General features: G+C 48.9%; 2 protein-coding genes across 2 annotated transcripts in view; one reads left to right on the top strand and one right to left on the bottom strand.

Moving 5' to 3' along the window:
* Positions 1-4411: 4411 nt before the first annotated feature.
* The window catches only part of LOC149275522 (uncharacterized), a 37458-nt gene continuing 18692 nt past the window's right edge, over positions 4412-23177 (bottom strand). Inside the window, exons 8-14 of the mRNA XM_089504641.1 lie at positions 22382-22478; positions 22083-22271; positions 21878-22001; positions 20377-21580; positions 9223-9643; positions 5884-6246; positions 4412-4609 (exon numbers count right to left, since the gene is read on the bottom strand). Of these exons, the coding sequence (XP_089360767.1) occupies positions 4412-4609; positions 5884-6246; positions 9223-9643; positions 20377-21580; positions 21878-22001; positions 22083-22271; positions 22382-22478 (2596 nt within the window). The remainder of the gene's footprint in view (positions 4610-5883; positions 6247-9222; positions 9644-20376; positions 21581-21877; positions 22002-22082; positions 22272-22381; positions 22479-23177) is intronic.
* Positions 16666-17544, top strand: LOC149275523 (uncharacterized). Its single transcript, XM_089504616.1, has one exon. The coding sequence runs from the start codon at positions 16666-16668 to the stop codon at positions 17542-17544; it is 879 nt and encodes a 292-aa protein (XP_089360742.1).

The raw sequence follows: 23177 nt of genomic DNA, 5'->3' as shown, positions 1-23177 counted from the left end.
TCAGATGCAGAACGAGGTTCGAGCTTTGATTGAAACGTCTTCCGCATTCCGGACACGCGAACGGTTTCTCTCCCGTGTGAATCCGCTGGTGGGTAACGAGAGCGAAGTTAGAGGTAAAGGTTTTCCTGCAGACAGAACATAAAAATGGCCGCTCTCTTGTGTGAGTCTTCTGATGACGGGCAAGAGCTGAGCTCTCAGTAAAATATTTCCCGCATTCTGAACACGAGAACGACTTCTGCCCCGTATCCCACCGTCTCTGCGTCTGCCCTGTGATGCAGTCTGCTATATAATCAGCCTCCCCGTCTGATATGTCACCCTCATCGCGGGAAGCCGCATCCTCGTTAACATGAGACGGAGTGCAGTCCGCGGGCGCGGGTTCTGTCGGAGTATCTGCCGGATCTTCCTGCGTGACGGGGGTCGGCGATGTTTGAGCAGGAGCCCGCCGCGCAGGTTCTTGTGATGTGTGAGTGTCGCGGTCTGACTGCCCTGTAATATCTTCCAAAGACTTGCTCGTCGTCACACTTTCTATATTCACATTCTGAGGGTCTGTTTGAAGAAGATCGCGTTTCTCTTCATTCTCACAATCCCCGGAATTAATGAAGATGTCGCCGCAGGCAGATTCAGCTACTGGCATAAAAAAAAAAAGAAATGAAACCCAACTCTAGATATTAATCCACCTGAAGATCACGGAGACAGCACTGCTTGTGACAAACAGGCCAGAGATCGGTCATCGTATTACCTGGAGAGCCGCGGGGCTGGTGGGTCTCCATCATCACGTCCCTGTAAAGCTCCTTGTGTCCTTCTAAATACTCCCACTCCTCCATGGAGAAATAGACGGTGACATCATCACACCTCACAGGAACCTGAGACACACAATGAGCCGTCACCATCCAGACACACGCCTCGGTGTTACTGTATAACGTCCCGTTCCCAGCAGCGCTCACCTCTCCAGTCAGCAGGGACATCATCTTGTTGGTCAGTTCCAGGATCTTCTGCTCGCGGTTCCTCTCTTGGGTCAGCGAGTGAGGTGGAGGCTTCGGGTTGGGGCTCCGGGTCCTGGTGTACCCGTTACACACATAGTGACTCCTTTTACACATGACGGGGCCACCACGTTTCTTCATAATAATATAATCCTACACAGCGTGAGAAACACATAATGCCAGCAGATATCATCACTTAGCCCTGGAATATGTATAATTCAATACACTTTCTGCACTCCCTCAAACGCTGTTGAGACCAAACAGATTATCAGATCTCCGGCTGCTTGGCTCAGTAAAATAAAGTGTCTACCTCTCACCTCTCCAATCAGCAGAGACAGGATCTCCAGAGTGAGGTCCAGGATCCTCTCGGCCACCCGGTTCCTGTTGATCATCGTGTCCGTCCTGTCCGTCCGTCCGTTAATCCTTGGCGTAACCAGGAACAGAATATATTGTATTATAAAAACGGCTCTCAGAGCAAAGCAATTAGATGAATGGGGAGGCAGCTGCAGTTTAGTGTTAGAAGAATCCCAACGCAAAAGCATTGAGGACCCTGGGCATTAGTGGGCGTGATGTGTGATAGGTGAGATGAGAGTGACGTTTTATGGGAGTGATGTGTGATAGGTGAGATGAGAGTGAAGTGTTATGGTAGCGATGTGTGATAGGTGAGATGAGAGTGACGTTTTATGGGAGTGATGTGTGATAGGTGAGATGAGAGTGACATGTTACGGTAGCGATGTGTGATAGGTGAGATGAGAATGACGTGTTACGGGAGTGATAGGTGAGACGAGAGGGACGTGTTATGGGAGTGATGCGTGATAGGCGAGATGAGAGTGACGTGTTACGGGAGTGATGTGTGATAGGTGAGACGAGAGTGACGTGTTAAGGTAGCAATGTGTGATAGGTGAGATGAGAGTAAAGTGTTATGGTAGCGATGTGTGATAGGTGAGATGAGAGTGACGTGTTACGGTAGTGACGTGTGATAAGTGAGCTGAGAGTGAAGTGTTATGGTAGCGATGTGTGATAGGTGAGATGAGAGTGACGTGTTATGGTAGCGATGTGTGATAGGTGAGACGAGCGGGACGTGTTATGGGAGTGATGCGTGATAGGTGAGATGAGAGTGATGTGTTATGGGCGTGATGTGTGATAGGTGAGATGAGAGTGACGTGTTACGGTAGCGACGTGTGATAGGTGAGCTGAGAGTGAAGTGTTATGGTAGCGATGTGTGATAGGTGAGATGAGAGTGACGTGTTACGGTAGTGATGTGTGATAGGTGAGATGAGAGTGACGTGTTACGGTAGTGATGTGTGATAGGTGAAATGAAAGTGACGTGTTACGGGAGTGATAGGTGAGACGAGAGGGACGTGTTATGGGAGTGATGCGTGATAGGCGAGATGAGAGTGACGTGTTACGGGAGTGATGTGTGATAGGTGAGACGAGAGTGACGTGTTAAGGTAGCAATGTGTGATAGGTGAGATGAGAGTAAAGTGTTATGGTAGCGATGTGTGATAGGTGAGATGAGAGTGACGTGTTACAGGAGTGACGTGTGATAGGTGAGATGAGAGTGACGTGTTACGGTAGTGATGTGTGATAGGTGAGATGAGAGTGACGTGTTACGGGAGTGATAGGTGAGATGAGAGTGACGTGTTACGGTAGTGATGTGTGATAGGTGAGATGAGAGTGATGTGTTATGGGAGTGATGCGTGACAGGCGAGATGAGAGTGCCATGGTTATTACATTAATGTGTGCGTGTTAGTGCGCAGCTGTGTGTGCGTGTAAGCATGTTAGTACGTCTATAAGTATGTTATTGCGTGCATGTAGGAGGAGCTGGGGGCCCCAGCATTTTTTGTTCTGCCCCCAGATGAGTAAGAGATTCCTCTGTACAGTGCAGCCGGTCAGCCATCATAATGTCCGTCTATAACTGCACTGCACCGAGTACATTAACAATCTATGATTTGCCCAAATACCCCAGCTGACCCCGAGCTGGTGTCCAGGACGTGTGTACGTTTCACATACCCGTTAGAAGTCAGTGCTGCCCCCTGCAGTAGGAGGGGATTGGAGGGGTAACTAAATGCTGCCCCCTGCAGTATGGGGGATGGAGGGGTAACTAAATGCTGCCCCCTGCAGTTTAGGGGCGGGTAACTAAGTGCTGCCCCCTGCAGAATGGGGGATGGAGGGGTAACTATGTGCTGCCCCCTGCAGTATGGAGGGGTAACTAACTGCTGCCCCCTGCAGTATGGAGGGGTTACTAAGTGCTGCCCCTGCAGTATGGAGGATGGGGGTACTAAGTGCTGCCCCCTGCAGTATGGAGGATGGATGGGGTTACTAAGTGCTGCCCCCTGCAGTATGGAGGATGGATGGGGTTACTAAGTGCTGCCCCCTGCAGTATGGAGGATGGATGGGGTTACTAAGTGCTGCCCCTGCAGTATAGGGGGTGGAGGGGTAACTACGTGATTTACCCCCTCTAGCTGCCCCTGTGTACGCCCCATTCACCCCGTTGTGTAAAACCGGCACTCACCTCTTTTCCTCGACTACCGTGCAGCGGAAGTGACGTTACTTTCATGGATCGCCTTAGCGGCCGCCATTGTTTATATGGGCAGACACCCATTCTCCCGGTATTTAAAATCCTTTCTCATCCCGAGGGGTTTATTCGTGTCGGAACTCCGCGGGGATAGAGAGGAATCTGCAAATAATCCCCAGAAACAGCTTCCGGTAAGTGGAAGAAACGCCGAGTAACTGGAGTTACAGTGTCGATTGTACAGGCAGCAGTAGCCGCCATCTTGTTGGTGGATTAAAGTTTACATTACTGATGGGTTAGAGAGTCTGTTTTCCCGCCCACAGAATGGCCGCCATTTTTCCTCTTTCCCTTATATTTATATGTAGAAAGATGAACAGAGATCATCAGGCAGTAAGATGGAGAGGAGATAAAGCAGAGGGAATTACTTACACTTAACAATAACCCCATTTTAAAATGGCAGTTCTTTCCGCATATAATTAATTGCCAAGAATTAAAGAGAAACGGTCTAGTTTAAGGGGTCAGCGCTCTGAAATCCCCGCCAATGCCTGCAGGGGACACACGCGTGTGCTTTATATACACGCCTTTTACGCCTGCCTGCGTCCCACATTCAGACCAGTATAAAGCTCACTGGGACCAGTAAGACCAGGCGGGGTGGCCTTTGTAATGGCCGCCGGAGGGTTACAGCCCTATGTTAATGGCTCCTGCCATATGGCCCGGGCGTGTCCCAAATCCTGTCTCCATTTTTGAAGGACACTACACCTGTTGTGCCTGGTGCCATGTTTTAGCCCTGGGGTCCGGTGGCACCACCGGCTTGCCTCATCCCCCAAACTTCTGGATCACGAGCAACATTGTGTGGACGATGCCCATTACACACCACGCAGGACTCTGCGTACGCGTGATGACCCACCACGCAGGACTACGCGTACACTTGATGCCGCACCTCGCAGGACTCTGTGTACACGTGATGCCGCACCTCGCAGGACTCTGCGTACATGTGATGACGCACCTCGCAGGACTCTGCGTACACGTGATGCCGCACCTCGCAGGACTCTGCGTACACGTGATGCCGCACCTCGCAGGACTCTGCGTACACGTGATGCTGCACCTCGCAGGACTATGTGTACACGTGATGACGCACCTCGCAGGACTCTGTGTACACGTGATGCCGCACCTCGCAGGACTCTGCGTACACGTGATGACGCACCTCGCAGGACTATGTGTACACGTGATGCTGCACCTCGCAGGACTCTGTGTACACGTGATGACGCACCTCGCAGGACTCTGCGTACACGTGATGCCGCACCTCGCAGGACTCTGCGTACACGTGATGACGCACCTCGCAGGACTATGTGTACACGTGATGCTGCACCTCGCAGGACTCTGTGTACACGTGATGACGCACCTCGCAGGACTCTGCGTACACGTGATGACGCACCTCGCAGGACTATGCGTACACGTGATGCCGCACCTCGCAGGACTACGCTTACATGTGATGACCATACCGGGGAACTCTCCGGGTTTGACCCAGAGATTGGAAACGGTGCACAATGCCAGTCAGCAGCCACAAAGGCTAATAAGATATTGGCGTGAATAATATTCACGGGAGGAGGATACCATCTGCCTCTTTACAGGTAAATGGTAAGACCTCACCTTGAATATGCAATTCTGGCCACCGTTCCTTAAAAAGGACATTATGGAACTAGAAAATGTGCAAAGGACGGCCACAAAATGATTAAGGAGTGTAACATATAATAATAATAATTATTTATTGTTTTATATATATCGCCATCAAATTCCGTAGCGTTGTAAATACTTGCAGGGCCAATATAAAAAGCCTTGTATAAGTGGGAAAGTCTGAAAAATACCTTAATTGGGGTTTTCGTTATGCCTTCTTTTGGATCAAAGCAGGAAGGAGGTAGAAAGGCTGAACTTCGTGGGCTGAAGTATTTTGTTTAACCTAAATTACTACGTTACTATGTATTAGGAAAGATACCGCGAAACGCCACCATCACTTATCCTGACACTGAAAGGGGACGGAGTTACATGAGGCACTACCAGCAGGATCGTTATGTACAGGTTTCCGTGGCAACTGCTCCACTTCTAGCTCCTGGGCCACAATGCTTTTATTTGATGCGAGGCGGGAGGATAGAGATGGTGGTGAAGACGCCACCAAAGAAGACAGGAGGCGACCCCTATAAACAGCAGCTTTGGCAGAAAACATTCTGTATGTTCATGGGAAAATTAATATTTTTTCCAGTCACATTATATAATTTGAGCTATTTTAAGAAAAATAGCTCACCCCATCAACAGCCTGCACCCCTCCTTGGAACATCATATTGTTTATTAAGGCATAGATATTCACGTAAATCTGGCACTATGATGTCATACCCGTGACTTCTCCCTCACATGGATCTTATGATGTTTGTTTAAAGCGGATCTCTGGGTAAAAGATTTCCTGCACTCACTACACGAGAACGGCTTCTCTCCCGTGTGGGTCCTCTGATGTTTAACCAGAGAGGACCTTTCCGTGAAGCTCTTCCCGCACTCCGTGCACGAGAACGGCTTATCTCCCGTGTGGATCCTCAGGTGGCTAATGAGGGAGAAGTTATGGGTAAAGCGCTTGCCGCATTCGGGACACGAGAACGGCTTCTCCCCCGTGTGGATCCGCTGATGCTTCACGAGAGACGAGCTATGAGTGAAGCTCTTCCCGCACTCCGAGCAGGAATAGGGCTTCTCACCAGTGTGGACCCGCTGATGGATAAAGAGGTGCGAGCTCTGGTTGAAACGCTTTCCGCATTCTGAACATGTGAAGGGCTTCTCTCCCGTGTGAATCCGCTGGTGAGTAATGAGAAAGAAGCTATAGGTGAAGGTCTTGCCGCACTCCGAGCATGACAGCAGCCTTTTCCCTGCGTGGGACTTCGGATGACGGGCAAGAGCCGAGCTTTCGGTGAAATGTTTCCCGCATTCAAAGCAGGAGAGCTGCTTCTCCCCCCTGTCGTATTCTTTCGAATCAGTCTCTCCTCCTTCCCCACATGATTTGTTACAGAAGCATTTCTTCCATTCCCCGTAGTCCTTCGGTGGCAGTTTCCTCGCGCCGACCCCACTTATGCTGTAACTGTATTGTGTCTCGGAACGTTCTCCCTCCTCAGAGGAATCCGGCTCTTCCTTAATCCGGACCGTTAAGTAGTCCTCCCCTGGAAGCTCCATGGACGTGTCTGGCAGGTGTCCATCTTGACCTGAAACGGCTTCCTCCTTGACAAAGAAAGAGGTAGATAACGTGCCGGTGGGCTCCGGAGGTGAATAAATGCTGTTGTCCGAGAGACCTTCATCTGAGTCTGGCTCCTCTTTGATGCAAACTGCTAAGTAATCGGCCTCCCCGTCAGTGGCGTCTCCCTCGTTGCAGGAGGCCGGTTCCTCTTTAGTATGAGATGAAGTCTGAGGGTCTGTTTGAAGAAGGTCACATTTCTCTCCACTCCCACAATCCCCAGAATTTATAAAGATATCCTCGCAGGGAGATTCATCTACGGGAAGGAATAAGCGATCAATCATTACATCATCCAGTAATTAATGCTAAACAAAAAAAAAAAAGACCCATCACCATCCCCTTACCTGCTGAGCCGAGGGTCTGGTGGGTCTCCATCACCACGTCTCACGAGATCTTTACATCCTGCTAATTACTCCTGAGACACACAATGAGCCGTCACCATCCAGACACACGCCTCGGTGTTACTGTATAACGTCCCGTTCCCAGCAGCGCTCACCTCTCCAGTCAGCAGGGACATCATCTTGTGGGTCAGTTCCAGGATCTTCTGCTCGCGGTTCCTCTTGTGGGTCAGCGAGTGAGGTGGAGGCTCCGGGTCCTGGGGGGTCCGTCTGACAGACAAGGGACGCAGTCGCCAGACTAAAGACAACAAAGAGATAGTCACAAGTCAGATGCTGTCTCGTTAGCTTAAATATACGTGTTGTCCGTGCGTGTCCTATGTGAACATACGTGCGATTTAGTTTGCCGTCCCTCCACCTCTTGACCCTCCCAGACACGCGGCTTCTGCCCCGTCACATCCCTTTGCCAAAATCAAATGGATTCTGGACCCTGTTGAAGTCTTTGAAGTCTCCATTTTCCCATGACCAGAATGTGACTGGCCTGATGTGTCCTCTCTGGCCCCGGGGAGCCCTTTCAGTAGTACATGCGCTCTGAGGTGCTGCAAGGGACGCTGGGTAATCTCCGCATACGGGCTGAGTCCACAGAACCTTTGCAGTACTGAATTCTAAACCACAGCATTTGGACTTAGGTTATAAATCCAGGGCAGCTGGGAGGTATGGTGCATAGCACTAATACACACAGTGTATGGGGGGGTATATACCTCCAGCATTATATACCCCTTCTAGTTACCCCTGCCCCCTGTATGCCCCACTGATTAGCAGGAGGGGACCCCCCCATCACACAGTTACCCCATTGGGGAAACCCCGGACACAGACAAGTGTTCGCCCTCTTGACGTCACACACAGCTCTCCCCGATAATTCGAAACACGCACTCACCTGTTTGTAACAACGCCGAGTATGTGGAAGTGACGTTTGATTCGGTATACCGCCTCGGCGTGCGCCATCTTTGTTATGGGAAAAAAGCCTTTTTCCAGAACTCCAGTTATTCCGACATCTTCGCTTCCTCCCGAGAGGTTTATTAGTATTAAAGACGCAATAGCAGTAACACAAAATGATCTGCGACTATGCGCTGAACGACACAGGCAGCTTCCGCTAACGCGCCCATGACAAAACGGAAGCGTCGCTATTAACGTCAGCGGCCGCCATCTTGTTGGTGGGCTCCAATTGACATTTTGAAATATTCTCCTTCCCCACATAAATTACCGCGAAACAAGTAAAGGAACCCCAAAAGCAGCCCTGTAAGTATATTTAAATATATCTCATTATATAAAATATTACTAATCACCCCCAAAACGCCTTCATTTATTGTAAGCTCACCACAACGCAGCAAGACAGAGCGGCAGTGTATTTATTTAGCAGAACGGAGGTCACACAGACAGCAAGGACACAACATGGACGCCACACAGAAACGGCGATAGTAAAGCGTTAAATAACAACGGTCTCTTTTATAACATTAAATGCGCTTAGACGGTAATTGCACCTTCTGTCCAATAGGTTGGCAGTTTATATTGGCCGCTGGTGTTCAATTGAACTTCCTTGTGAAGGCCAAGGTGCCCCTGACTGCTAGTTCCACTCCAAACACCGCTTTGTTTCAGTGGGGAGAGGTTTTGAGGTGACACCGGTACGAGAACGGTGCTATCCACCAGGAGGCCAGAAACCCCCACAGCGGAGATTCAGATCACGGCCCAGAACGGAGTCACGGGGTCTCCGAATATCCGAGTGGCGGCCACGAGCCTCACATCCGCGCATGCGTTTATTACCCAACCAATTGGATACATTCTCCCAGGACAAAAAATACCCCAAGCAGGTTATAGGCGACGTTTCCCGGGAAGAAGACCTGGAGTGGAGGCCATAAATATGGGGGGGTCCGTTTTCGGAGAAAAATGAAATGGATGCAGAGAGGCCGAAACGCTACACAGAGCAAGCTTCCCTATCGGTAGTGAGTGTGTTCTCCCTCACGGCCCGTGCTCTGGTGGAGTAATGGACGGACGGCCTTAGGAAAATGAAATCCACAGGAGCTCCCTTTCCAGCAGCAGGTTGCATTTCTTCTCCCTTTCCGAATGAACCCGCATGTGCGTCTTGAGGCTGGACTCCTGGCCGAAGCGCCTCCCGCAGCTGGGGCAGGTAAACGGCTTCTCCCCCGTGTGAGTCCTCAGGTGCGTCAGGAGACTCGCCTTCTGAAGGAACCTCTTCCCGCACTCAGAGCAGGAGAACGGCTTCTCCCCCGTGTGGGTCATCAAGTGGTATTTAATCGTCGACTTCTGGTTAAAGCATTTGCCGCACTCGGGGCAGGAAAACGGCTTCTCCCCCGTGTGGACGGTCTGGTGCCGGACCAGGTCGGATTTCTTGATGAAGCGCTTCCCGCACTCTGAGCACGGGAATGGCTTCTCCCCCGTGTGAATCCTCTGGTGGACGCGAAGCCCCGAGTTGTGGCTGAAACATTTCCCGCATTCCGAACAAGAAAATGGACGATCGGCCGGCCGCGGTCTCTTTTTAGCGTTACAGCAGTGACATCTTTCTGGATCTGTCTCCTCACAGGACGCCTCCATGATATAAGGAGACGTGTGCTCTGTCTGCGTATACTTTGTAGACGTGTAAATGTTCGAGTCCGTGACCTCCTCGTCCTCCCATGCGGCGGGTTCCTCCTTGATGATGGTCAGTGTATATTCTGTCTGTGTGCCCTCCCCGGGGGCAGAAATGTCTCGGTCTGTGAAACTTCTCAGCCAATCCAATTCCTTCTTATCTTTGGTATTAAATTCTTTGGTAACGGGACCCGGAGCCAAAACCCCGTGGTGAGACCCGTCAGCCACCATCTTCTTGGCCATGGAACCATCTACTGGGGGGGAAAAAGGACAAAGCTCTTTAAAAGCCTTTCCTTAAAGTACGATACAGTCTCTTCTACAGACCCTCTGGAGGTCTCTACGGGGGGGAAGAGAACTGTCTCTAAAGGGAGGACCGGCATAATAACAACCCCTCTCTAGATACCCCTTCAGTCTAAGCCTCTCTTGCTAGAGGTGAACATCCACCATTATTACTGATGCTTTCTCTGGGTCTTCCCTATTACTTCTAGAGCCAACAGACCAAACTCGATCTTACAGAGCGGGGCATACCAGGCGAGCCGAATCCGCCACCGGAATCCATATTCCTACATTCTTCCAGAACGTCTCTCTGCCGTTTCCTCCATGGCTACAGCTGCCCCTGCCACAAAGGAGATGACCTTCGGGTTCTGACTGTCTCTTGGGTATTACGGCCCTCTCGGGGTTTTATTTTATTTCTGAGATTAAAGAATGTCTCTGCTCGAGGCTGATTTAACCCCTTACCCCACGACATGAGCAGCTGGTGGTTTTCTACTGTCCCTCCACCGATGTTCCTCCATTGTCCCTACGCAAAGAAAAAGACAGAGACCTTACAGGAACCTGAGACACACAACGAGCCGTCACCATCCAGACACACGCCTCGGTGTTACTGTATAACGTCCCGTTCCCAGCAGCGCTCACCTCTCCAGTCAGCAGGGACATCATCTTGTTGGTCAGTTCCAGGATCTTCTGCTCGCGGTTCCTCTCGTGGGTCGGCGAGTGAGGTGGAGGCACCGGGCTGGAGCTCCCGGTCCCGGGGGGTCCGTCTGACATTTGGGGGATGCGGTCACCAGGTTTCTTCAAAATCATATAATCCTAGAATATGAGAAATGATATAGTGGGCGCCTCTCATACAGAAACGTCTCCCCCACGCTCTCTCTCGGAGTAGATACTCCCTCTGCCCCCCCGATCCTGTAATTATCAATTAAATTCAGTAAAGGTTATAATGAGAGATAAAGGTGCAGAGTCATCATATTCCGGTCCACCCTCACCTCCCCGGTCAGCAGGGAGATGATCTCCAGGGTGAGCTCCAGGATCCTCTCAGACACCCGGTTCCCGTCCTTCATGTCACCGAGCCGGTCAGACGCCTTCAGAAAGGACTCTTCTCACAGAGGAACGGACTCCCTGCAGAGACCACGGCGGTCCTGGGATCACAGAAAACACCCCCCATATTTATAAATGTAATAGACGATCAGATATTAGCAAAGGAAAAGCAGGGGTGGGGGGAAGAGGAGCAGACTTGAAGAGAGGTGGGGAGAGGAGCAGGCATGCAAAGCGATGGGAAGAGAGGGGAGAGGGTGGGGTTTGGTGGCTCATTCAGCACAGGGGCAGAAGTGCGCGCAGCCATCCATATACTGTCGCGCGCACACACACACACATACACAATCACTCACACATACACAATCACTCACGCACACACATACACAATCACGCACACACACAATAACGCACACACATACACAATCACACGCACGCACACTGTCCATAGCATGGGATTAAAAAAATGAATGGAACGCAAAAAAGGACCCAGCTATGGAGTAAATGCTGCCTTACCTCCTACTGAGATTAACCCCCTGGTGGCTGTACCAGGAACAGCAGGGAAATCATGCAAATATTCAGCCCTCCCTTGGTTACCCTGCAGATAGTGGGGCATGCACCTTATGGGTGTCAAAGTCCTGTATCTACTACCTCTGCTATGCTCAGAATGTCCAGCCCTAAAGCCTCAACTTCTCCTCCCCAGGGGGTAACAGGCCTCTATTTAATACTTATGGGCACCTAGGAGTCTTAGATCTGAACCCATTATCTCTGGGCTCCCCCTGGGTGTACCAGCCCTGTACCCACTACCTTTGGTCTGTCACACAGCTCAAGGGCCTGATCCACAAGCAGCCTTGCAGTTGCTGAGCAGGCTCTGCGCGCATGCGCGAAACACGAGCGGCACTAGGACCGGGCAGAGCAGGAATCATTCCTGGGGACGGGACGCTTTAATAACATGTCACAGCACCAAGCGGCCATCTTGGTTTAGGGCATTGCTCCAATTACTGCCTATGGAAAGTAAGGGCAAGGCCTGAAATGATTAAAAAAATGCTTAATACTTAATGACCCGTTTTTTTGCATTTATAAAAATTTGTAAACTTATTATATACACACTCACACCAATGCCATACAGTAACATACATACTAACACCATGCACACACGCTAACACATTATATACACACTCACACCAATGACATATAGTAACATACACACTAACACCATGCACACACGCTAACACATTATATACACACTCACACCAATGCCATATAGTAACATACACACTAACACCCTGCACACACACTAACACCCTGCACACACGCTAACACCATGCACACACGCTAACACATTATATACACACTCACACCAATGACATATAGTAACATACACACTAACACCATGCACACACGCTAACACATTATATACACACTCACACCAATGCCATATAGTAACATACACACTAACACCCTGCACACACGCTAACACCCTGCACACACGCTAACACATTATATACACACTCACACCAATGCCATACAGTAACACACACTAACGCATTATATACACTCTCGCACCAATGCCATACAGTAACACACACACACCGTATGCTCACATACGCTACAAGCACACTGATGCCTAATCACACAGCGCACTCCTGTGGAGGACCTTCTTCCACACGCTATCCAATATTCTGTCCCTCCCTGCCCCCAACCGGCTCCCAAAAACTTCTGGAAGATTCTGCAGCTCCCTGATTTGTGTATCAGATCAAATTCCCCAGCAGCAAAAGGGGTGGGAGGAACGGCTATCTTCTCCATTAGAACTGCTGGTTGCTAGGCAACCCAGCAGCAGATTTGCCTGTAGTTCTCGGTAGTGACCAGCAGATGGAACCTCTGAGCACACGGCTGGATCTATCCAAGACGGCATTTTAGTGCTGGGTGTGAAAGTTAAAGGACTCCTGCTCAGCAGTGAGTGAGGCCTGGGATTGGGGCCTGTTTATCCAGTGTGCAGAGGGATGCTGGAGCTTCTCAGACGAAGCATCCAGGGAGACACCTGTAACCAGAACACCATAGAGAACTGTTCAGGTGGAGATTGCTGTGACCAGTGAAGATGGCCCAGCATTCGGTGAAGGAACAGGCCCCAGCATTCGGTGAAGGAACAGGCCCCAGCATTCGCTGAAGGAACAGGCCCCAGCATTCGCTGAAGAAACAGGCCCCAGCATTCGCTGAAGAAACAGGCCCCAGCATTCGCTGAAGAAACAGGCCCCAGCATTCGCTGAAGAAACAGGCCCCAGCATTCGCTGAAGAAACAGGCCCCAGCATTCGCTGAAGAAACAGGCCCCAACATTCGCTGAAGAAACAGGCCCCAGCATTCGCGGAAGAAACAGGCCCCAGCATTCGCGGAAGAAACAGGCCCCAGCATTCGCTGAAGAAACAGGCCCCAGCATTCGCTGAAGAAACAGGCCCCAGCATTCGCTGAAGAAACAGGCCCCAGCATTAGCTGAAGAAACAGGCCCCAGCATTCGCGGAAGAAACAGGCCCCAGCATTCGCGGAAGAAACAGGCCCCAGCATTCGCTGAAGGAACAGGCCCCAGCATTCGCTGAAGGAACAGGCCCCAGCATTCGCTGAAGGAGAAGGCCCCAGCCTTCCCTGACGGAGAAGGCCCAAGGAGCGGTCCCCAGCATTTGCTGAAAGAGCGGTCCCCAGCATTTGCTGAAAGAGCGGTCCCCAGCATTCACTGAAGGGCCCCAGCATTCGCTGAAGGAACGGGCCCCAGGGTTCGCTGAAGGAACGGGCCCCAGGGTTCGCTGAAGGAACGGGCCCCAGGGTTCGCTGAAGGAGAGGGCCCCAGGGTTCGCTGAAGGAGAGGGCCCCAGGGTTCGCTGAAGGAGAGGGTTCCAGGGTTTGTTGAAGGAGAGGGCCCCAGGGTTCGCTGAAGGAGAGGGCCCCAGGGTTCGCTGAAGGAGAGGGCCCCAGGGTTCGCTGAAGGAGAGGGCCCCAGGGTTCGCTGAAGGAGAGGGCCCCAGCGTCCGCTGAAGGAGACGGCCCCAGGGTTCGCTGAAGCAGAAGACCCCAGCGTTCGCTGAAGGAGAGGGCCCCAGGTTTCGCTGAAGGAGACGGCCCCAGGTTTCGCTGAAGGAGACAGCCCCAGGATTCGCTGAAGGAGCGGGCACTTCCCTTGCTGAGCTGCTGTAGTTGCAGGCTGTGGAGCGGTAAGGCTTAAAACTTCACCCCATCCCCTCCCATCTAACGACAGGGTCCCCTGAACCCCCTACACAACTAAGAGACCTTGGTGCCCAGTTCTCTCTGACATACAAAATCTGGGAAAGATTACAGCATAACCCGAGCCATATGGTGGATACCATTATAATGGACCCCAACCATGTGCCCCAACTAACAGTAACCGACTGCTCTGAGGGTGATGCCTTGGAGTGGGTAAAGTTTGTATAGACACTTAAACTCCTGGTAGAGCAGGGCTCAACAAGCCCCAGGTCTCCATGGCGAGCGGCTATATCTTTTTGCAGGACAAAGGGGAAGCACTGACCTCAGCCACCATTAGGGAATCCAAGCCCTACTGGTAGGAAGGAAGTGGCAGTGGAGACACAAGGAGGGAGGGGGAAAGAAGGATGTGTGTATGCTGTAGAGGCAGTGCATGTGTGTATATGTATAGTGTTAGCTAGTGTGTGTTCGTGTATGTTGGTTAGTGCATATTATATTATGGAGACATGATAGTGGACCCTTAGAAGACAGAATCTAAAGGGGATTTATGACATTAAATAGATGAAAATAAAACATGATGGGGGGGTCCTACATTTTTTGTCTGATCCAAACCAAATTTGCAGACCCCTTATATTCCTGCATAGTACGTGTTATTGTAAGGCACATGCCTCACAGCACTGTCCCCGAATGTCACTCAGGAAGGGGGAACGCTGGCGTGCAGCACAGTGCCGCTTCTCTGACGTCATCATTCAGTCGCCACCTCAGCTCGTCATGAGGAAGCGGTACCCAGCATGACGTCCAAAGCGGTGGGTCAGCACCATTATACGTGAGGTCACTCCCAGCAGCCCCGTATAACCTCTCAGTTCCTTGTGCTCTTTATTCTTATGCACTATGTGTGCTCGTCTGCCTCCAACCAAAAAACAGTGACAACAATGGAGGGTTTCCAAGCTAGAAGCACGGCCATAGTAGCGTCTGAGAACCGGGTTTTCCATGACATGGCAGGGGAGAACAGGGTCTCCCAGGCTACAAGCAGTGGGGGTGGACAAGCAATAAGTGGCTGAACTAGGCGGGGAAAGTAGGCTGGTTATTGGCGGAGAAAACAGGATAAAAGACAAAGCCGGGTAGAGTTTAGGGGAACCGTTCTGAAGAGCCTAGCTTTAGCCGAGTTGATGCAGGCGCGTTTATGATGCTTCCAGTTTTCCAGTGGGGGGCAAATGTTAGTTACCCATTATTAGTAAAATTAAATGACTAGTGTAGTAGTAGCTACAGACCATCATGAACCTGCGCAATACAAGCTTCTCTGTCTAGTTAAACTACTTTAAGCAACATATTGCTTCTCCCTCCCATGCTGCTCTTTGAATTTCCAGGTGGAGAAGTGCCCCCTCTTGCCCCCCTCCACACGTATAGTGCTTCTGCTGTGACTGTTGTGTTAATATTGCGGTAATTGGGACGCTGCGTTGATAATTGTCTCTCTGGTGAAATTATTGGTGTTTTGTTAGAGCAGGTTTAAGTTACTATTGTTTATTAAACATTGTAATCTCTGCTAGTGTTCAGGTGCAGATTGTATTGGGGTGCGTATTGCGTTGTTTGGATAGTTCTCTTCCAGAATGGTGCCTGTGTCTGTAATTCGCCGCTCAAACGCCATCTTGGTGCAGAAGTCATAGACAATCGCTCTAAAATAAATCTGTTGTGTGATTGGGATCGCGATAAGCAGGCAATGCTTAAGAATATAGATGGCTGGAAAGTCTTTAATCGGCATGAACTTCCAGATCCTTCTCCATAGTAGATTTCCCCAGTAAGTGGCCGTTCAGCTTATAACGATCCCGCTTACTTTCCTCCCCCAAATGCAGAATCTGACATTTATCTATGTGGAAACGCAGCCGCCATTTTACTTCCCAGTCTATTTCATCCAAACCTTTCTGAAGGGAGATGGCGGCCGATTCTGATTTAATTTCCTTCCATAGTTTGGTTTGATCTGTTAAATATCTAGATATCGCTCTCCGGGCCCTGTTCCCAATCTTTGATAATTTAACTGAAAAGAATGAATGGAAAATGACCCCCATTACCAGAAACTCTGTCTTTTCACCAATTATTTGTGTTTTAAACATGTTTTCAAATTACTTAATTCAATACATATGTCTTTTTTAAAGGAGTGTAAATATACCGACCACATAGATGGAAGATCGTCTCATGCGTCATCTCTCTCATCATCGAGTCTGAAGAAACAAATACAATCACAAGGAAAATCGTAAAACGATCCGTAACGAGGAGTTTTGGGATAAAAGTGCCGCCACTCGCAGCCGAGGAACCCCAATCTCCGGCGGATAAAGTGTTTAGTGAGCAAAATAGAAACATTCATAGAAATTTGAGGTTCTGGATGCGTTGGATCCAATCTCGGCCGTACAGAAATGGATCAAACAGCAGAGAAAACCTTTCCGTGTTCCGAGTGCGGGAAACGTTATACACGAATAAGATATCTTCGGATACACAAGAGAATTCACACTGGGGACAAACCGTATGCGTGTTCCGTGTGCGGGAAACGTTTCACTACACTGGGACATTGTAATAGACACGAGAAAATCCACACGGGGGAGAAACCGTTTATATGTCCTGAATGCGGAAAATGCTTTACTAGAAAGTCAGAGCTCACTCTACACGAGAAACATCACATAGGCGAGACGCCATTTGTATGTTCTCAATGCGGGAAGTGTTTTTATACAAAACAGCATTTCAAGGAACATGAGCGATGTCACACGGGAGAGAAACCATTCACGTGTTCAGAATGTGGAAAATGTTTTACTACAAAGCTTGGGGTCACTCAACATCTGAGAATCCACACGGGAGAGAAACCATTTGGGTGCCCCGAGTGCGGAAAATGTTTTACCATAAAGTCAAATCTTCTCATACACGAGAGATATCACACGGGGGAGAAGCCGTTCGCATGTTCTGAATGTGGAAAGTGTTTCTATACACAACATCATCTCAAGGAGCATAAGCAACGTCACGCAGGCCAGAAACCCTTCTCGTGTTCAGAATGCGGGAAATGTTTCGGCACAAAGTCCCACCTGAGCACGCACGAGCGAACTCACACGGGAGAGAAGCCATTCGGGTGCTCTGAGTGCGGAAAATGTTTTAACTCAACGTCAAACCTGATCAGGCATCAGCGAATTCACACGGGGGAGAAACCGTTTGAGTGTTCGAAGTGCGGAAAATGTTTTATCACGAGTGACTGTCGGAATAAACACGAAAGAACACATCGGGAACGGGCAATCAGAATAGAGAAATGACAGGAGATGAACAAAATCACACATAAAAACACGAACAAGGAGAACACAAGGCGCCTTAAAAAATGGCTGCAGAGCCACTAAAGTCCACGTTCGAGACCCCTGAACACAGACTAAACCCAGACCTATCTATTTCATTATTCTACAAACTGAAACCCCATAACCTTTCTAACGTCACTCCTGTGATATTGCGACGAGGATATTACGCGATGATCGGGGTTGCGTATATGAGGATTATTACACATGGACGAGTATTTTTTTAAATCATAGCGCATGGTCAGATCTGAATTGATTTTCTGACCCGTAGATTTTGTTAGGAGAAGCGATAGCTGAATAAAAATAACATTTACGGATTTTTCACAATCCCGGCGGAGCTCACATCGCGGTTGGTATAAAAAGTCACGAGAATCAGTTATTTGTTACATTTCCTAATTACTATAATTCATACTCTGATTCTTACGTCGATTTGAGGAATAGGAAAACTACGTTGGGCCTGAGGTTCTCTTTATCTGCTGCAAGTTTTAATATTTCACAACCGTTTTTTTTTTTTTCTTTTAAAATCTTTTTATTGAGTTTTCCGTCTTTCGTTTACAACAAAATCAAAAGCAACAAAAACGCGATCCCACAAGTACGTCCCCCAGAGAAAACCAAAGGACAACACTGCTACAAATCAGAGACCGTTAAAGACAATGGGTGAAGTCACAGATTTTTTCCCATTTTTAAATCTATTTTTATATATTTTTTTAAATTGTGTGGTACAAAATGTAACTTGTATTTGTATAAAAAAAAAATTCCCAAAACAATTCAATGTTATACGAGTTGCAAAAAGTGCTACAGAAATAAAGTCGTGGACAGGAGGAAGGTTCATCATGATTGATGAGATCATTGTAATTTATTTTACAATGATCATTGTAATCATTGTAAGTTTTTATTAAAATGTCACCAACAAGATGCTAAAATCAATAACTTCCAAATATATGGGTAGAGACTGACATCTAGTGGTCAGGACCGGTACTGCAAGGAGCAACAGCTGGAGTACGGGACCAAACCGTTCTAGCGTTGTAACCGGATAATGCTCTAACGTTATAAATCTGGATTATTACATATTTAGGAGAAGGTTAAGGATAAGACGAGGAAGAGCTGGGATTTTCTCTCCAAGAGATGATCTATCACACATTATTCATTCACTATACAGAATGATTTGTGGACAGTAAAGTATACGGGATTTATCTGATTCCTTCATTTCATTTTGTTAATTCCCCAATTATGATTTATTTTGTGTACGGTGGGTAATGATGGAATGCAAGCCTCTGTTATGGAATAATTGATGGACAGATTTCTACTGGGTAGAATCATATTGTCATCCCCAATAAAGATAAACGTGTTTTCTTTAATACATTTGAGTCAATTTACTTAAATTAAACCTAAACTAATTTACTTGAATTGTCTATATGTGACCTGGAGATGACTAAATGGCCTTCATTATGTACAAAAGACTGGAGCTGAGTGTCCATAACCCTCCTCATCTCGGAAGTAATAATCTCGTATAATGACATAAACACCGGTCTCTGACACGGAAACAGGAACCGGCCACGTTGAAGAGATGGTTGTTATGAGGTAACACGTCTTCTGTAACAGACGTTAGCTCAGAGTAAATCCCATTCTTAATAACCCTGCGTCTTTCTCTTCATATCTGTTGTGCTGACCGGCGCACACGCAGAGGAGGGTCTGGATGGCCGGAGGGCACAAGCAGCCAGGACTAAAACTACACCTGATATTGAAGTAAGAAGGTAATGGAGGGAGAGAGTGAGCCAGGGAATGAGAGTGTACGTGAACAGGTGTATTGAACAGGACATGGGTATATATACACACCGACCCGGGTGAAATACACATCCCGCCCATAGTAAACACTCCAGCCGTCTGCCTGGCGCCTTTCCCCCTGGTGCCCTGCTGTGAAATGTTTCATTGTACAGAAAACAGGGTGCATGGTACAGGGTAATGAAGCCCAATGGCGAAGCGCGTTCGGGTAGCTGACTATACTGAAGAACGGTCATGAATATTTCCTTATCATCATCATCATCAGTTGGGGTAGCTGAAGAGCAGGTTCACGTTTCCGCTGACTCAGCAGCAACAGAAACCTTGACACTGACCTACATCAGACTTAGATGCAAAATGCAGACTTAGAAATCAAACTGACAAATACAAGTAAGCTAACGAAACTAACCCTAAAACAGACAAAATCTGCTAACTACTTAAAATCTAACCTACCAACATTTTTTTTGAAGGGGTTAGAATTGATCCAAGGAAAAATCTGATGGCCTTTTGGAGTCAAGAAGGGTTTTTTTCTCCCTAGGTGGTAAAATAAAAAAAAATGGCTTGATTAGTTTTTTTTTGCCTTCTCTAGGATCAAAAACAGGAAGGATTCAACATAATAAGACTTTTTTTTTTTACTAATCAATACAAACCAGTATCTTTTAAGAGAAAAGGCCCCATCGGTGAGTCAGGAGCAGGGACAATTCAGCTAGGAGTAAGGTGAAGGCGCGCTCCCCATCCACAACCAAGCAGAACCGATGTTGGAGATCAAGTGATTTATTACCTGGGATGTTCAGTGATTGGTGGATTAAGAAGGGGTTGTTGCTATAAAACACTTCTTTGCCATTTGTAAACAGTTTCTAGCTTGTGTGTGCGCTCTGGTGCTTGCTGAGATTTGTTTTAGTGCTAAAACATTTGTCACAGTCCAAGCACTTGTACGGCTTCTTCCGGCCATGAACGCTGAGGTGTTTACGACGGTTCGAGTTACAGGTGAAGCATTTTCCGCACACAGAACACGGAAACGGTTTCTCTCCCGTGTGAGTCCGCTGGTGGAGGGAAATATCTGAGGAGTGCGCAAAACATTTCCCGCACTCGGGGCAGGAATAAGGCTTCTCCCCCGTGTGACTTCTTAGATGTCGGGCAAGGCTTGCCTTACGGGTAAAACATTTCCCGCACTCGTTACATGGAAATGGTTTCTCTCCTGTGTGACTGCGCCGGTGGAGGGCGAAGTCTGATGACCGTGCAAAACATTTCCCGCACTCAGAACAGGAATAACGCTTCTCCCCGGTGTGAATTAAGAGATGCCGACCAAGACTTGACTTGCTAATAAAACATTTCTCGCACTCAGAACACTTAAATGGTTTTTCACCCGTGTGAGTCTGCTGGTGGCGTACAAAATATGACTTTTGTTTGAAATATTTCCCACATTGTGAACAAGAATAAGGCTTCTCCTCGGTGTGAATTCTGAGATGTCGACCAAGGTTTGAGTTGCTGATAAAACATTTCCCACACTTGGAACACATAAATGGTTTTTCTCCTGAGTGAATCCGCTGGTGGTAGGTGAAATTGGAGTATTGTGTGAAACATTTCCCACACTTGGAGCACGAAAAAGGCCTCTCTCCGGAGTGAATTCTGAGATGTTGAACAAGGTGCCAATTACTGCTAAAACGTTTCCCGCATTCAGAACAGGAATAAGGCTTCTCCCCTCTGTGAATACGGTCCGGCCTAATGCGCTCAGATGTAGAGGTAGACTTTTTCCCGCAGTCTAGAGAGGAGACCACTGATCTATCATGGATGGTCTGATGTAGAAGAAGATCAGAGTCACTGGTAAACCGTTCCTGACACTCGGGGCAGCTATATGTACCCTCATCGGGGGGCGTTTCACACTGAAAATGTGTGTTACTGGTTTGGGTTTTATCAGTAGAAGTAGATCCCTTGTGTTCGGTTGGGATCCAATAATCTTCATTGGAAGCGGATTCCTCCTTTACGTGGACAGACGTATTATCCCCCCCGTCGTGCTCTGTGTGCGTATCGGGGGCTGAGACATTTCCGTCTTCATCTGAGGGGGGTCCGTCCTCATTACGAGTCGATGTGAGCTCTGTCTGTGGAGACTCCGCCGGGTCACAAATGTCTGTCTCTTCACATGAGGCGGATTCCTCCTTAATAAAATGAGACGTCTTACAGTCCAGCGGAGAATTAGGGGCTCGATCTCTGACCTCGGACGCGTCTGTCGGAGAGAAATCATCAAATTAAGTGAAGCAGCCGCTTTCCCAAACAAGTAGATTTCAGAGTCTCTTTCAGATAAATGTCTTCCACCTGCGGAGACGCCGCCATTTCTAAACGCTCCCCGTCTGGCAGAATCTGTAAAACTCGCAAGTCTTAACAGCGGCCCCGGCTCCTGAGATCTCTCGCGGCTGCCTTATTGCCGAGTATTTATTATACGGACCTCACATTTTACACGTTATTTGTTACAGTGAAGATGCCTTAATATCTACACACAGACCGCAGGGATTAAACCTCTTACCCGGAGAGCCGCGGGGCTGGTGGGTCTCCATCATCACGTCCCTGTAAAGCTCCTTGTGTCCTTCTAAATACTCCCACTCCTCCATGGAGAAATAGACGGTGACATCATCACACCTCACAGGAACCTGAGACACACAATGAGCCGTCACCATCCAGACACACGCCTCGGTGTTACTGTATAACGTCCCGTTCCCAGCAGCGCTCACCTCTCCAGTCAGCAGGGACATCATCTTGTTGGTCAGTTCCAGGATCTTCTGCTCGCGGTTCCTCTCGTGGGTCGGCGAGTGAGGTGGAGGCACCGGGCTGGGGCTCCGGGTCCCGGGTGGTCCGTCTGACACACGGGGGCCGTCGCTGGGTGGGACGCAGTCACTGGGCTTCCTCACAATCATATAATCCTGTATATCGGGAAAGATATTGAAATATCGATGAGCAAAGAAACATCTGAGCTGCAGTTTGTGGACAGAACGACATCCATGTTCTGGCCCCAGAGACACCGGCCCCTCACCTCTCCGCTCAGCAGGGAGATGATCTCCAGGGTGAGGCTCAAGATCTTCTCAGCCACCGGATCCTTGTCCATGTTCAGCCCTAAACCGGACTCTTTCCTGGGTCACTGCAAGAGCAAAGAGGATTTCCAACCACTGGCGGGAAAAACATTATAGAGACATTATAAGTTATGTTGGCGTACTTCTCACTGCAACAAGACTTTAAGGATCTGGTGAAAGATACGAAGATGGAGATATAGGCTGTTGGTGATCGCACCTCGCAGCCAGAGGAAAAGATGGAGGAAGGTAGAGATGCCCACCATCACCCTGTAGATAAATACAACTCAACAGACGATAGTGAGAAACTCAATAATAACTAACATGGAGGATCGTAACAAGCCAAACTAAGCTTCCAATACATAAGAACGGGGCGCTAAACGACATTGCCTCGCTGCAAGCAGGAAAGCAGAGGCTTCTGACCGAACCTGATAAATCCCCACCGGCTGCATCCACTAAATCCCTCGCAAGCGATTCAAGCAGTAATTACTCAAACGCACGCGCTCCTCTCCGACTGAGGGCCTTTTGATCCACACAGACCTGGCAGGGGTTACAGGGAGAGTGTCAGCTCCTGGGCCCAGACTGCCCCTCCCCCAGCATTTACCTGCACACAGACCTAGCAGGGGTTACAGGGAGAGTGTCAGCTCCTGGGCCCAGACTGCCCCTCCCCCAGCATTTACCTGCACACAGACCTGGCAGGGGTTACAGGGAGAGTGTCAGCTCCTGGGGTCACGCTGCTCCTCAAGCCCCGACACCGGAATC

This window comes from Sceloporus occidentalis, unplaced genomic scaffold, assembly GCF_023333645.1.
Source record: "Sceloporus occidentalis isolate IW3139 unplaced genomic scaffold, rSceOcc1.0.p SCAF_282, whole genome shotgun sequence".
Lineage (NCBI taxonomy): Eukaryota > Metazoa > Chordata > Lepidosauria > Squamata > Phrynosomatidae > Sceloporus > Sceloporus occidentalis.
The sequence above is the reverse complement of the archived record's forward strand: the minus strand, read 5'-3'. Positions and strand labels throughout refer to the sequence as shown.

Coding starts and splice junctions, on each gene's coding strand:
- LOC149275523 (XM_089504616.1), top strand. CDS start 16,666: ATGGATCAAACAGCAGAGAAAACCTTTCCGTGTTCCGAGTGCGGGAAA.